This window comes from Sardina pilchardus, chromosome 12 (assembly GCF_963854185.1).
Source record: "Sardina pilchardus chromosome 12, fSarPil1.1, whole genome shotgun sequence".
NCBI classification, from domain to species: domain Eukaryota; kingdom Metazoa; phylum Chordata; class Actinopteri; order Clupeiformes; family Clupeidae; genus Sardina; species Sardina pilchardus.
In genome coordinates, this window is record NC_085005.1 from 24834480 (window position 1) to 24846979 (window position 12500).

At 48.7% G+C, this 12500-nt stretch overlaps 1 protein-coding gene across 1 annotated transcript in view; it reads right to left on the minus strand.

The window, feature by feature from the left end:
- gphnb (gephyrin b) overlaps positions 1 to 11912 on the minus strand; it is a 113968-nt gene extending 102056 nt beyond the window's left edge. Inside the window, exon 1 of the mRNA XM_062550652.1 lies at positions 11782 to 11912. Within this exon, the coding sequence (XP_062406636.1) occupies positions 11782 to 11905 (124 nt within the window). The 5' untranslated portion in view covers positions 11906 to 11912. The remainder of the gene's footprint in view (positions 1 to 11781) is intronic.
- Positions 11913 to 12500: the final 588 nt, after the last annotated feature.

The following is a 12500-nucleotide window of genomic DNA, read 5'->3' on the forward strand; positions in this document are numbered from 1 at the left end:
ATTTTTTTATTATTAGAAAATCAGGTACGTTTACCTGATGATGGTCTAAGACCGAAACATTGTATTGTCTAATAATAAAAAAAGTAATTGCTTGCGGAATTGTCAGTGTCCGGGACTCTTTCTAAGTTCCTCATCTGTGACCTCCTGGTCATATCACACACCTGCCCGTCAAAAGAGGTGTGCAAAAAAAAAGCCTCTCGACGGAAGGACCAATTCTTTTTCAACCACCACCCCCAGCCGTTTCCTCACAGATCTTTCCGGTTCTAACACACCTGGACTAGAACATTTGTCATCTGAGCGCAAGCACATCTCTGTACCCCCTCCAACACCTTTTTAAGCCATGTGTATAACAAAACAACTGCAGAACATTAGATAATCATATCACGAACACACACACACACATTCCACTGCAGCTTAAGAGGTGGAAGCACATGATGACTCCGGGGAGCGCTGGAGACTGAGGAGGCTGTGAGGCGAGTGAAGCTGACAGGCTGAAGCCGCTGAAGCTGAATGAAACCTGCAGCTCCGAGTGGGTGAATGAATGAAGCGTGCGGCCTGAAGCGAGTCACTGGACTGGCCTGAAGTTTAATACGCTGAGAAGAGCCAGAGGTGAGTGGAGTTGCATCCAAACCAAGAGCATCCTTGTCCTCATCCCCCCCCCCCCCCCCCCCTGACTCTCACGGACACACACGCACGCACACACACACACACACACACACGCACACACGCAGATTTACACAAGTAGATGAGCACACATGCCCGCAAGCACACAACCCTGAGTCTTAATGAGGTCTGCACACCCCCACACACACGGTTAGACACATACAACAAACACACAAGCACACACACACACACACACACACACACACACAATCACTCACAAGAACACAACCCTGAGTCCTAATGAGACACGCACGCACACACACAGACATTTGAAACACACATATATACATGTACAAATACACACGCATGCAAACACACACAGTCACACACACACGCACCCATATACAAATATGCACACATTCAAACACACACAGTCACAGTCACTCACACACACACACACACACACACACACACACACACACACACACTCAAATATACATGTACAAATATGCACACATACAAACACACACACACACACACACACACACACTCACACTCACTCTCACACACAGTCAAGTCCTGATGAGCTTGCAGTGCTCTTGATACTCACACACAGACACACACGCACTTCTCAGCGGAGTTCCCGAGGGCCAGTGAGAGGTCCTGGGCAGTGAGTGAGTGTGTGCAGTGTGCAGTGTGCAGTGTGCGTGCGACTGAGAGGAGGCATTTTTTTCAGACCTGAAAAAGTGAAGTGGACAAAACAGGCCCTATTCATAGAATGCTGTCTGAAACTCTATGGTCAAAAAAAAAAGACCAGACTAGAAAACCACAGACAGGGGAAAGCAGACCAGTAGGTGTGTGTGGAACTGGGAGGGCATATGAGGGAGTGAGGAGTGGCGAGAGTTTTCCTTAAAATGGCTGCCATACCTTTTGGGAGGGGGTGATCGCTACTGACCTATGATGTGTGTGTGTGTGTGGGGGGGGGGGGGGGGGGGATCAATGGCTAAATAATATTCATGTAAAATATTCAGGGGGAAAAAAACGATGTGCACCAAAGACCAGTCTGGAAATTGTTGGCCAATATTGTGTTACGATTTTAAATGGCCAGTTTTGAAAGACTGACATTCAGTGACTCTTTAGTGCTTCTGATTTACCTTGTTTTTATATTTATCTCCTAAAAAATAAATAAATGTATTGTACTGATAAAAAATGTTCTTGCATTCCTTGATTCATTATTATCATAAATTCATTCATTTGACTGCCATTGCAAAAGTTGACCACTGGTTTAGCAAAGACCAAAATGATTACTTGGCAGGACATACTGACGGTTCATTCTTCATCGATATCTATTTTTAAAATAAACAAACAGCCTTGTCCTCTGGCCTTTAACACTCCATGTGTAACGGATGCCAGCTAGTTAGCTATGCGTGTAGAACGCTAGTAAACCTCACACCTCTAGAGTGCTGCTGGCATGAAAGCTACGGTATGAGCCTGGGCTTTTAGCTGGATTATAATCGCGCTTGACTCCCAATCTGAGGTGCTGCTGTGTCTCGGGTTCGAGTCCCGGGCGGTGCGTGCAGGGCTCCACCGCGGTGGTTCACACAACGCAGGTGACACATGATGGGACTAACCCGATCGCCCCTATGTGTCCCTCTTCTGCTGAGTCCACACCACACACTACCGGAGCGTCTGGATCTCCAGAGAAATTAAAGGGACACTTCACTGATTAGCATTAAGCTTGGTATCTTTAGAAAACTTTTGTTTGAACTAAATTTACTCATGATTACCACCTATAAATTCCAAGCTGATACATGTTCCATCAAGTGTAAAGCCTGGCTGAGCTACATTCCAAACCACTCTCTCTCACTCAATCACTCAATCACTCACACTCTCTCTCTCTCTCTCTCTCACACACACACACACACAGACTCACACACACACACACACACACACACACACACTCAAACAAGAAAGCGGAAATCCTACATCCTGACAGCTTGCAGCAGTCACAGAATGCCACCACAGCCAGTGTGCCAGTCTAACAAGCCTGGGACAGACCGAACAGACCACACACACACACACACACACACACACACACACACACACACACACACACACACACACACACACACACACACACACACTGGATGTGTAAGGACTGTAAGTAAGGGTGCAGGACTGTAACATTTGTCATGTTTGCCTCCTTTAATATGTAAAGAATAAACTAAGATGCACGTAATCAAGTCCAGCAGGTAACACACACACACAAACACACTCACACACACACACACACACACACACACACACACACACACACAGGACATGGGCAAAAAGGTGTCCAGATGTCGTGAGTGGATTAAGTTCTGACGCAGATGGGACCTGTGCTGTGTGTGTGTGTATTGTGTGTGTGTGTGGGTGTGTGAGGACGGGATTATTCCAGGGGTGTGATGATGGGGATGCTGTCGGAGCAGGTGTGAGGTGAGGCCTGACGGTGGAGCCGCCGGCTCGGCTGGACGGACGCATGACGACCATCGCCACGGAGACCGGGGCGGGGTGAGGGGGAGGGGGGGAAGGTCAGAGCCACTGGCCAACTGGACAGCTGGGGCCTCTCTGTCTCTGTGTCCCTGTGTGACACACACACACAAACACACGCGCACACACACACACACACACACACACGCACACGCGCGCACACGCACGCATGCACGCACTCACTCACGCACGCACGCACGCACGCACTCACGCACGCACGCACGCACGCACACGCGGTATCCATACATAATACATAAATGTATAAGTTTACACATGTTTATACTCTATGTATGAATGTTTGAAAGTATGCAAGCATGCAGATAATTATGCATGTATGGAGCATGAGAACGATAAGTAGGGACGTGTCAACGTGAGTGACCATCACGGGCTTGTGTGGCGACTTCTGCCTTTATTTATTAATATGTGCAAGGAGCGCTGATACCCAGTGACTCCGTGCACTCCTGTCTCCCAATCTGCGGAGATTATGTGGAGAGAGAGGAGAGGGGATTACAGAGATATGGAACTGCAATCTCATCCACGGGCAAGAACAGCGCCTGCCCAGCCTCCGGACACACTATGCATGATACGCAGAAAACTCTCAAAGCACTCAAACACACACACACACACACACCCACACACGCATACTATGCATACATGCATGCACGCAGAGATACACACACGCCCACACACACGCCCACACACATGCGCACGCACAAACACACACTAACACATGTATGCACACACACAAATACACACATGCAGAAAGGTACACATACACAAAAAGTCTAACACATAAGGTATGTGTAAGAATGGGCATAGTGAAACACTTCCTCTTAAAAAAGAATTGAACCTAACCACTCCCCTTCTCCAAGGACACACACACACACACACACACACACACACACACACACACACACACACACACACACACACACACACACACACACACACACACACACACACACACACACACACACACACACACACACACACACACACACACACACACACACACACACACACACACACACACACACACACCTGGACAAGGACAGAGAGGTCACGACTGTTTCACTTCACTATCTACTATCCTCTAACTCCTACCAGGGGGAACAAACCCCTAGTGACCCTTAGCTTTCCACACACATACACGCATGCACGCACGCACGCACGCACACACGCACGCACACTATCCTCCATGCACTAAATACATAGCTAGAGAGGTGGAGGGGTCTGCAAGGTTGGGGAGAATTCAATTACCCCACTTGTTCTTTCAGGCAGGACAACCAGCAGCAGCAGCAGCAGCAGCAGCAGCAACAGCAACACTACAGGACCTCTCTTCTGAGATCACCAGCACATCATATCTACCAAATACAGCCATATCATAACTCCATCGATAACAACAAAAGCATCTAAATACCTACACAGCCATATCATAACTACATCTACAACAAAACCATCTAAATACCTACTCATCCATACCATAACTACTGTAGATCTATAACAACGAAGCCATCTAAATACATACTGGACCATAACCACATCTATAACAACAAAACCATCTAAATACCAACACAGCCATATATCATAACTATATCTACAACAACGAAACCATTTAAATACCTACACACTACAGCCATACCATAACTACATCTAAACAACGAAACCATCTAAATACCTACACAGCCATACCATAACTACATCTACAGTAAACAACGAAACCATCTAAATACCTACACAGCCATACCATAACTACATCTATAACAACGAAACAATTGAAATACCAACACACTACAGCCATACCATAACTACATCTATAACAACGAAACCATCTAAATCCCTACACAGCCATACCATAACTATAGCCACAAAACTACAAAAAATCTACAAAACCATCAACTACCTATATCCTATTACTATATCATAACTATTATATACATGCCAAATCATAACCGCAACAAGCAACCTACCTGATTCAAAACAACAGAACAGAACATCATAATATGTTACACCAGCAAACCCGTTTGAATATAAACACAGCCATGAGCCATCCCATACAGTATCTACTGTAGCAAATCTGTTTAAATATCTATACAGTAGCCAAACTACATAGTACTACATATTACAGACTGCACATAGCTTCATAGCAAAACATACAACCAAATATATAACCAAAACACAGAAGCTACAAAGATCTATACAATCCAAAAAAAAAATCTTCTATAGAAATGATCAGAACAGCACGAGGCTGATGCATTCAGAAAATCAGTAGTGTGTGTTGTGTGTGTGTGTGTGTGTTGATGAATGTCACTGTATGAGAAATAAGAACATGCATAAACTGTCTATGAGAATTATGATGCATATGTGATGTGTTCTACTCAAGACACACAGCCCAAACACACACACACATACACACACACACACACACACACACACACACACACTGACAGATTTATGCACAGTACCTTACACACCCCTAAAGGCGTAGCAGGCCGCGATCACGTACGCCCACTCAAACACACACAGCGGCAGGCAGCACATCGCTATCTTCTTGTGTGCCAGTGTGTGTATTTATGCAGCTATGTGGAAAAACACGCCGAGATGCAGACGTAGCACACGGCTGGGAACACTCTTTCCACTTAACGCTTTGAACGGCGTCAGAGCTAAATTTAGTTTGCCTTCCCAATTCTGTTACCGATTCCGCCGCCGCCCCCTCCCCAAATCCCCCTCCCCCACACTCCCACTCCCACTCCCACCCCCATTCCCATTCCCATTCCGGCATACATGTACGCTTGGAGAGCCGCCCACGCCATTCCGAACCACCCACGGTTGCCGCGGCGAAACCAAGGAGAAGGGAAAAAAAAAATAAAAGAGGGAGATATGGTGAAGGAAGAGGAGAGGGGAGGGAGTGAGAGAGAGGAGAAGAGAAGAGAAAAAAGAGAGGGCGAGAGAGAGAGAGAGAGAGAGAAGAGAAAAAAGAAATGTGTGATGTCTGCGGACCTCCATCAGGGCTTCCTTGCTGGCAGGCTGGCAAAGTGTGGCTCCCTCTGCCTCCATTCCAAAGGACAGCCGCGCCGAGCGAGCAGAGCAGAGCAGGGAGACCTGAGTCTTAGGCGCTCATACAGACACACTACATACAGTACTCCACACATTAGCCTGACTCAAGGCCTACATACTCCACACATTATCCTGACTCAAGGCCTACATACTCCACACATTAGCCTGACTCAAGGCCTACATACTCCACACATTAGCTTGACTCAAGGCCTAATTAACCTTATCTAAGGCCTACATACTCCACACATTAGCCTGACTCAAGGCCTAATTAACCTTATCTAAGGCCTACATACTCCACACATTAGCCTGACTCAAGGCCTACATACTCCACACATTAGCCTGACTCAAGGCCTACATACTCCACACATTAGCTTGACTCAAGGCCTACATACTCCACACATTAGCCTGACTCAAGGCTTACATACTCCACACATTAGCCTGACTCAAGGCCAACATACTCCACACATTAGCTTGACTCAAGGCTGGCCTACATACTCCACACATTAGCCTGACTCAAGGCCTACATACTGCACACATTAGCTTGACTCAAGGCCTACATACTCCACACATTAGCCTGACTCAAGGCCTACATACTCCACACATTAGCCTGATCTAAGGCCTATATACATTACCATTAGCCTGACCCAAGGCCTACATACACCACACATTAGCCTGACTCAAGGCCTACATACTCCACACATTAGCCTGACCCAAGGCCTACATACTTCACACATTAGCCTGATCTTAGGCCTACATACTCCACACATTAGCCTGACCCAAGGCCTACATACTCCACACATTAGCCTGACTCAAGGCTGGCCTACATACTCCACACATTAGCCTGACTCAAGGCCTACATACTCCACACATTAGCCTGATCTAAGGCCTACAGTCCATACATTACCATTAGCCTGACCCAAGGCCTACATACACCAGCTATTAGCCTGGAATAAGGCCTTCATGCACTAGTCATTAACCTGACCTAAGGCCTACACATCAGCTATAAGCCTGACATAAAGCCTTCAGCCTTCATACACAAACACGTCATACGTAATATATGCCTGAATTGGCACGTCTTCTTCAGATGGCAGAGGTTTGGAATGACTGGCAATGTCTCCAGCTTCTATGTACAGGGCTACAGCCACCACCCTTACTGTGCGTTCAGACCAAAACCGTCAAAAGCGTCAAAGTCGCTGGTGAAGCTCATAGCCCAACGCTCAACCCAGTTCAGCGCCGAAAGCGACAAAGCCATGACGTGAAACATTCGGACAAACCACAAGCAGCAATCCTGCGAGTTTGACAATCTGATTAGTTGACGCCGAACCGTGTCATAGCTAATTACCATAAAGTTAACTGAGGCTCAACTTTTTTTTGACGCCCGTGAAGCTCATGAAGCCACGCTCACGCCCAGAACGCTTTTGACGCCGGTAACGGCGACTCTCCATTGAAAATGAATGATATCCGGCGCTCTTGACGCTTTTGACGGTCTTGGTCTGAACGCACAGTTATGCACTACATGACTGAACACACACACATATACTGTATGCACACACAAATGTCAATCTCAAAAAGCAAGGATGTGCTGCTTTAAGGGTGGGTGACAACGTGACGTACTGTACCAAGTCAAGTCACACAGCATTCTTTATTTAGCAACCGGACCCCCTGCCTGAGCCTCCTGCATTCTACCCGCCCATGTAAAGTTGCAGGGCCTCTGCAGAACATCATCCTTCCACTGCATTTGTCCGGGGGGGCATGTATTTTTTACAAGGTGAGAACAAATCCGGGAGGAGAAGCAATAGCTTTGAACAGCAAGTTCGGCTCCAGTCCCGGAGAAAAAAGGCCAGACAGCAGTCCTATCCCCGCCGCCGCAAATGTGTTTCTAGATGCTTCCATCTCCATTTCAACCCAATTAACATTTTGTATCCACTTCTGTCGCCTTGCACAAATGGAGAGTTACCTGTGGTGATATTAAAGACTGAAGGCTCCCTCATGAAATTTGTATCGGTTAAAAAAAAAAAAGAGAGAGAGAGAATGAGACCTTGATGCTTATTTATGTATATCTTTTTTTTTCTTCTTCTTTTTTTTAAAAAAAAACTAAATTCTGTTGCCTCCAAAGCCTTCAACAACGGGCAACAAAATGGCTCTAGGACGCCGGCTGGAGGAGGAGCAGAGGGGGAAAGGCTTATCTGCAGAGAGGAGACGAGGCGAATCTTCCTTCCCACCATCCCTGAGGAGAATTGATCAGGGGACGACCTGATCTGCACTGGTGCAGAGAGTGAGAAAGAGAGAAAGAGAGAGAATAAGAGAGAAAGAGAGAGAGAGAGAGAGAAAGACAGCTGACAGCAACGAGAGAGTACACACACACACACACACACACACACACACACACACACACACACACACACACACACACACACACACACACACACACACACCAGAGTGCCTTCCAACACCACATACTGTCCATACCACTATCCCTCCCTCCCTAGCCCAACACACTGACATACAATTACACACCAGGTTTTATGGCTTGACTGGGGTCTATGCCATTCCAATTCTCATTCACTCCACCACCTCCACCAACACCATCACCTCCACCATTCTTGCTAACAAGAGGAGCAGAGGGGAGCAGGATGGAGGAGGTGGAGATGAGTGTGTGTATATGTGTGTGTGTGTGTGTGTGTGTGTGTGTGTGTGGTGGGGGGGGGGGGGGTCCCACACACACACACACACACACACACACACACACACACACACACACACACGCACACACACACTCACACACTCACACACACACACTTTTGTGAAAGCCCATGGGAAAACCCCCAATGTTCGGAGCCTGGTTTGATTGAAAGCGGAGACAATCAGCCTTTTTTCTCCACATGCTGTGTCCGCCGTCCACCCCTGTCCACCCCTGGTACATCACCGGTCACTGGGATGAGTATGGACAGCGGACCGTCCACCCACCCCTCCCCCTGCCCTACACACCGCTCACCCCAGAGCCAATCTCCTCCTCCCAGCCCCCCCCCCCCCCCCCCCTCCTCTGGTCCTGCGCTCCCACACACCGGTCATCTGTCTTGACAGCCAACACGTCCTGCCGCGCTGAAGCCGCCTCGTCCACTCTGACGGAGCTGCAGCAGCAGCAGCAGACCTGGCCTGCTGTGACTACATTTGGAGGCCCGTGGTCTATGACCTCCAAAGACAACACAAAGAGGGAGGCAAGAGTGTGAGTGTGCGTGTGTGTGTGTGTGCGTGTGTATGCATGTTTGTGTGTGTAAGGGAAATGCATGTAGGCAAGTGTGAGCATGATTTTTTTGCATCCACATCCACATGCACATCCCTCCCTCTCTCTCTCTCTGTGTGTGTGTGTGTGTGTGTGTGCTTACACATTGCCATGGCTAATTTCGGTGCCTTCACACCTATGTCCTCTCTTCCCCCACTCTGGTTCGGAGGCTGGACTCAGAGCAGACTGATGCTCAGCTGTGTGTGTGTGTGTGTGTGCAGCACAGAGCGCAGCAGCAGCAGTAGCCCCGGCCGCGGCGCGGAGCGGAGCACGCTAGCCTATTCCCTCTCGGCCCGGCGCCGAGCAAATACTCCACTGGATGTGGACGCTTTAAAGGTCAGGCGTCGGCAAGGGGAGAATTTTTCCGCTTTCTGATGTTTCTGTTTCGACCGGTGTTTACCATCCAAGGGGGTCCTAGGCTCACCTCTCTCTCTCTCTCTCCCTCTATCTCTCTCTCTGCCTCTCTCTATTTCAGCTGACATTAACAGGGACAACAATTCCAAATACCAAACAAAGCAGAGTCAACACTGACTGTCTGTCTGAGTAATGTCAACACAGCGCCAAAGGATCAAACAAGCAAATATGTCACGTGTGCAGACAAAAACGCGTTTTTTGGTATGTGTGTGTGTGTTTGGCGGGGGGGGGGGGGGGGGAGTGCAGTCCGTTCAGCTGACTAATAACGGAGACTGAAATGAAGGCGTCCTCATGCCGCAAAGACTCGCGTCGTGGGAGGCGAAGCGCGGTATCGTGCGCATCCAACAATATCATCATTAACATCAAATCCCCGCCGTCGCCCACGCTCGCACGCTGCCAGGAGAGGGAGTGTTTGTGGCCGGCGGCGGCGGTCCAGTGCTGCACTCGCATGTGATTGACGCTGCGTTTCAGCACCACCGTCAGTGGACAGCGCTCTCCCAATCCACACACACACACACACACACACACACACACTCTCTCTCTCCTTCTCTGTATGCATCTGTCTCTCATTCGCTCGCTCGCTCGCTCCCTCCCCTTGCGTTAAGGGAGAGGCGGAGGGAAGGAGAGAGAGAGAGAGAGAGAGAGAGAGAGAGAGAGAGAGAGAGAGAGAGAGAGAGAGAGAGAGAGAGAGGTGGAGAAGGGGGAGTGGGGTTTCCCTGTCAGCTATCTGGAGCTACAGTCTTTCCTCCATTGCTACACATTACCACTTCCCAATCTGATTTTCAGAACGGGGACTGCCACCTTCGTGAGCTTAATGGCGTTTTTCCCCCTCAACTGTCATTACACAGCGAGATGCTAAAATGGAGAGGGAGACCCCAGAAGAATGACATACCTTTCCAACCATATCAGCTGCATACTCTCTCTCTCGCTCTCTCTCAAGCTCAAACACCCGGTGAAGTCATTACTTAAACGTACAGCTAGATCTCTGTGGTCACAAAAGAACATGCATGTTTCGTAAAGGCGTCTTCATCTCAGGAAAAATGTCAATGTGCAGTCACGAATCCTAGTGTGGCTCTGAATGTCGATGTACCCCCCCTCCCTCCCCCCCATTTTCACAGCAAACACACCGTCAGGAAATGTCTGCATGAAGCAGAATGGCATGCACCGAGCACAACTTGCATTCAGTCCACGATTTTTTCCACCGAGCCTCGGTCGTGTCTGTAGCCTACGTTTCAACCGGCTGGCTCCATCATTCACAATTCAGTCACATATCATTCACGGGCTCTTGCTTCACGGAGCATCTCGCTATTAACGCACGTAGTGGGTGCTTAAGACCCACATCGTCTTCCTTGGCAAACGTTGCAGGACTCGTTGCTTTTGGAGAAAAAAAAAAAAAAATCTGCTGCGGTCAGCCGCGTGCCGGGTCAATGCGCGAGCGTGCTCTCAGCTCAGCGCACGCTCAAATGTCAATTTTGGCATTTGACAGGTGGACATCGCAAATGAATAATTCAACAGTCCGAACTGTCTCTCTTCCGCTGAAAATGAGACACTAATGTCACGATACACACATTAAAAGGAGCGCTAATAAATAATGACCGCGGTTTTTTTTTTATTTGGAGGATTTGCTGGAATTATTGAAACATTTTTTCCTGTGCAAATAGAGGCGAGATGGCTTTGCAAATGAAAAAGAGAGGCGCTGACCGACGGCACCGGAGCTGTAACGGCAGCAGAGAGGAGGCAAGGGGAGCGACCAGCGAATCGACACATCAGAGAAACCGACAAACAGACCAGACGCTAGAGCAAGGGACGCGCCGAGCTCCGCTGGCGCGGAGAATTCGGCATGTCTCACCGAAAACGCAAAGGGGCGACATTCAGAGTAAACGGGCATTTACCTGTGAGGACGCCGACCCGGATTTGGTGGTCGTGGTTTGTTAAAATCATCCCGTCTGACGCCATGTTCACCAGCGCTGTAGCCCCGCACTGAGAACTCACGGCAGACCCGAGTGCCGATGGCATCGAACTGTGCAGGAGGGAGGGGAGGAGGGAGAGGAGGGGAGAGAGGTAGAAGAGGGGAGGAGAGATGGAGAAAGAGAGAGGGAGAGAGAACTAGATGGGGGGGAGAGAGAGAGTGTGCGAGATGGAAAGAGAGGGAGAGCAGTCCAGAGCAGTAGAACACCTATCGTGCCGCGTCTCCGACCACACATCGACAGATATAGCAGGCGGAGCGCGCATTGCCTGGGTGCGGGGGCCGTTTAAAAGGGAACACATCACTCAACTGGCTGCCTGCCACGGTTGTAGTGTGTATTCCAGATTCATTCCTATGGAGAGCTCTATTGATTTCCTGCAAAGGGGTTTCAAGAAAAAAGACAGGCTTTCAGTTGGGCTAATGTCAATCGGCCCCCTTTTTGCGTCACCATGTTGACGTCGAGAGAAGGGATAGTCTGTGGAAGAGCTCTGTTTAGGTTGAGGGAAAAGACATCCTTTGCGCCCCCCCCCCCCCCTCCCCACTCCTTCATGTTGGTTAGGAAAGGAAGAAAGCAAAGAGATGTGCACAGTCTGACCTGTAAAAATGCAACCACATCCTTAGGCAAGAGGCCCATGCGGCTATTTA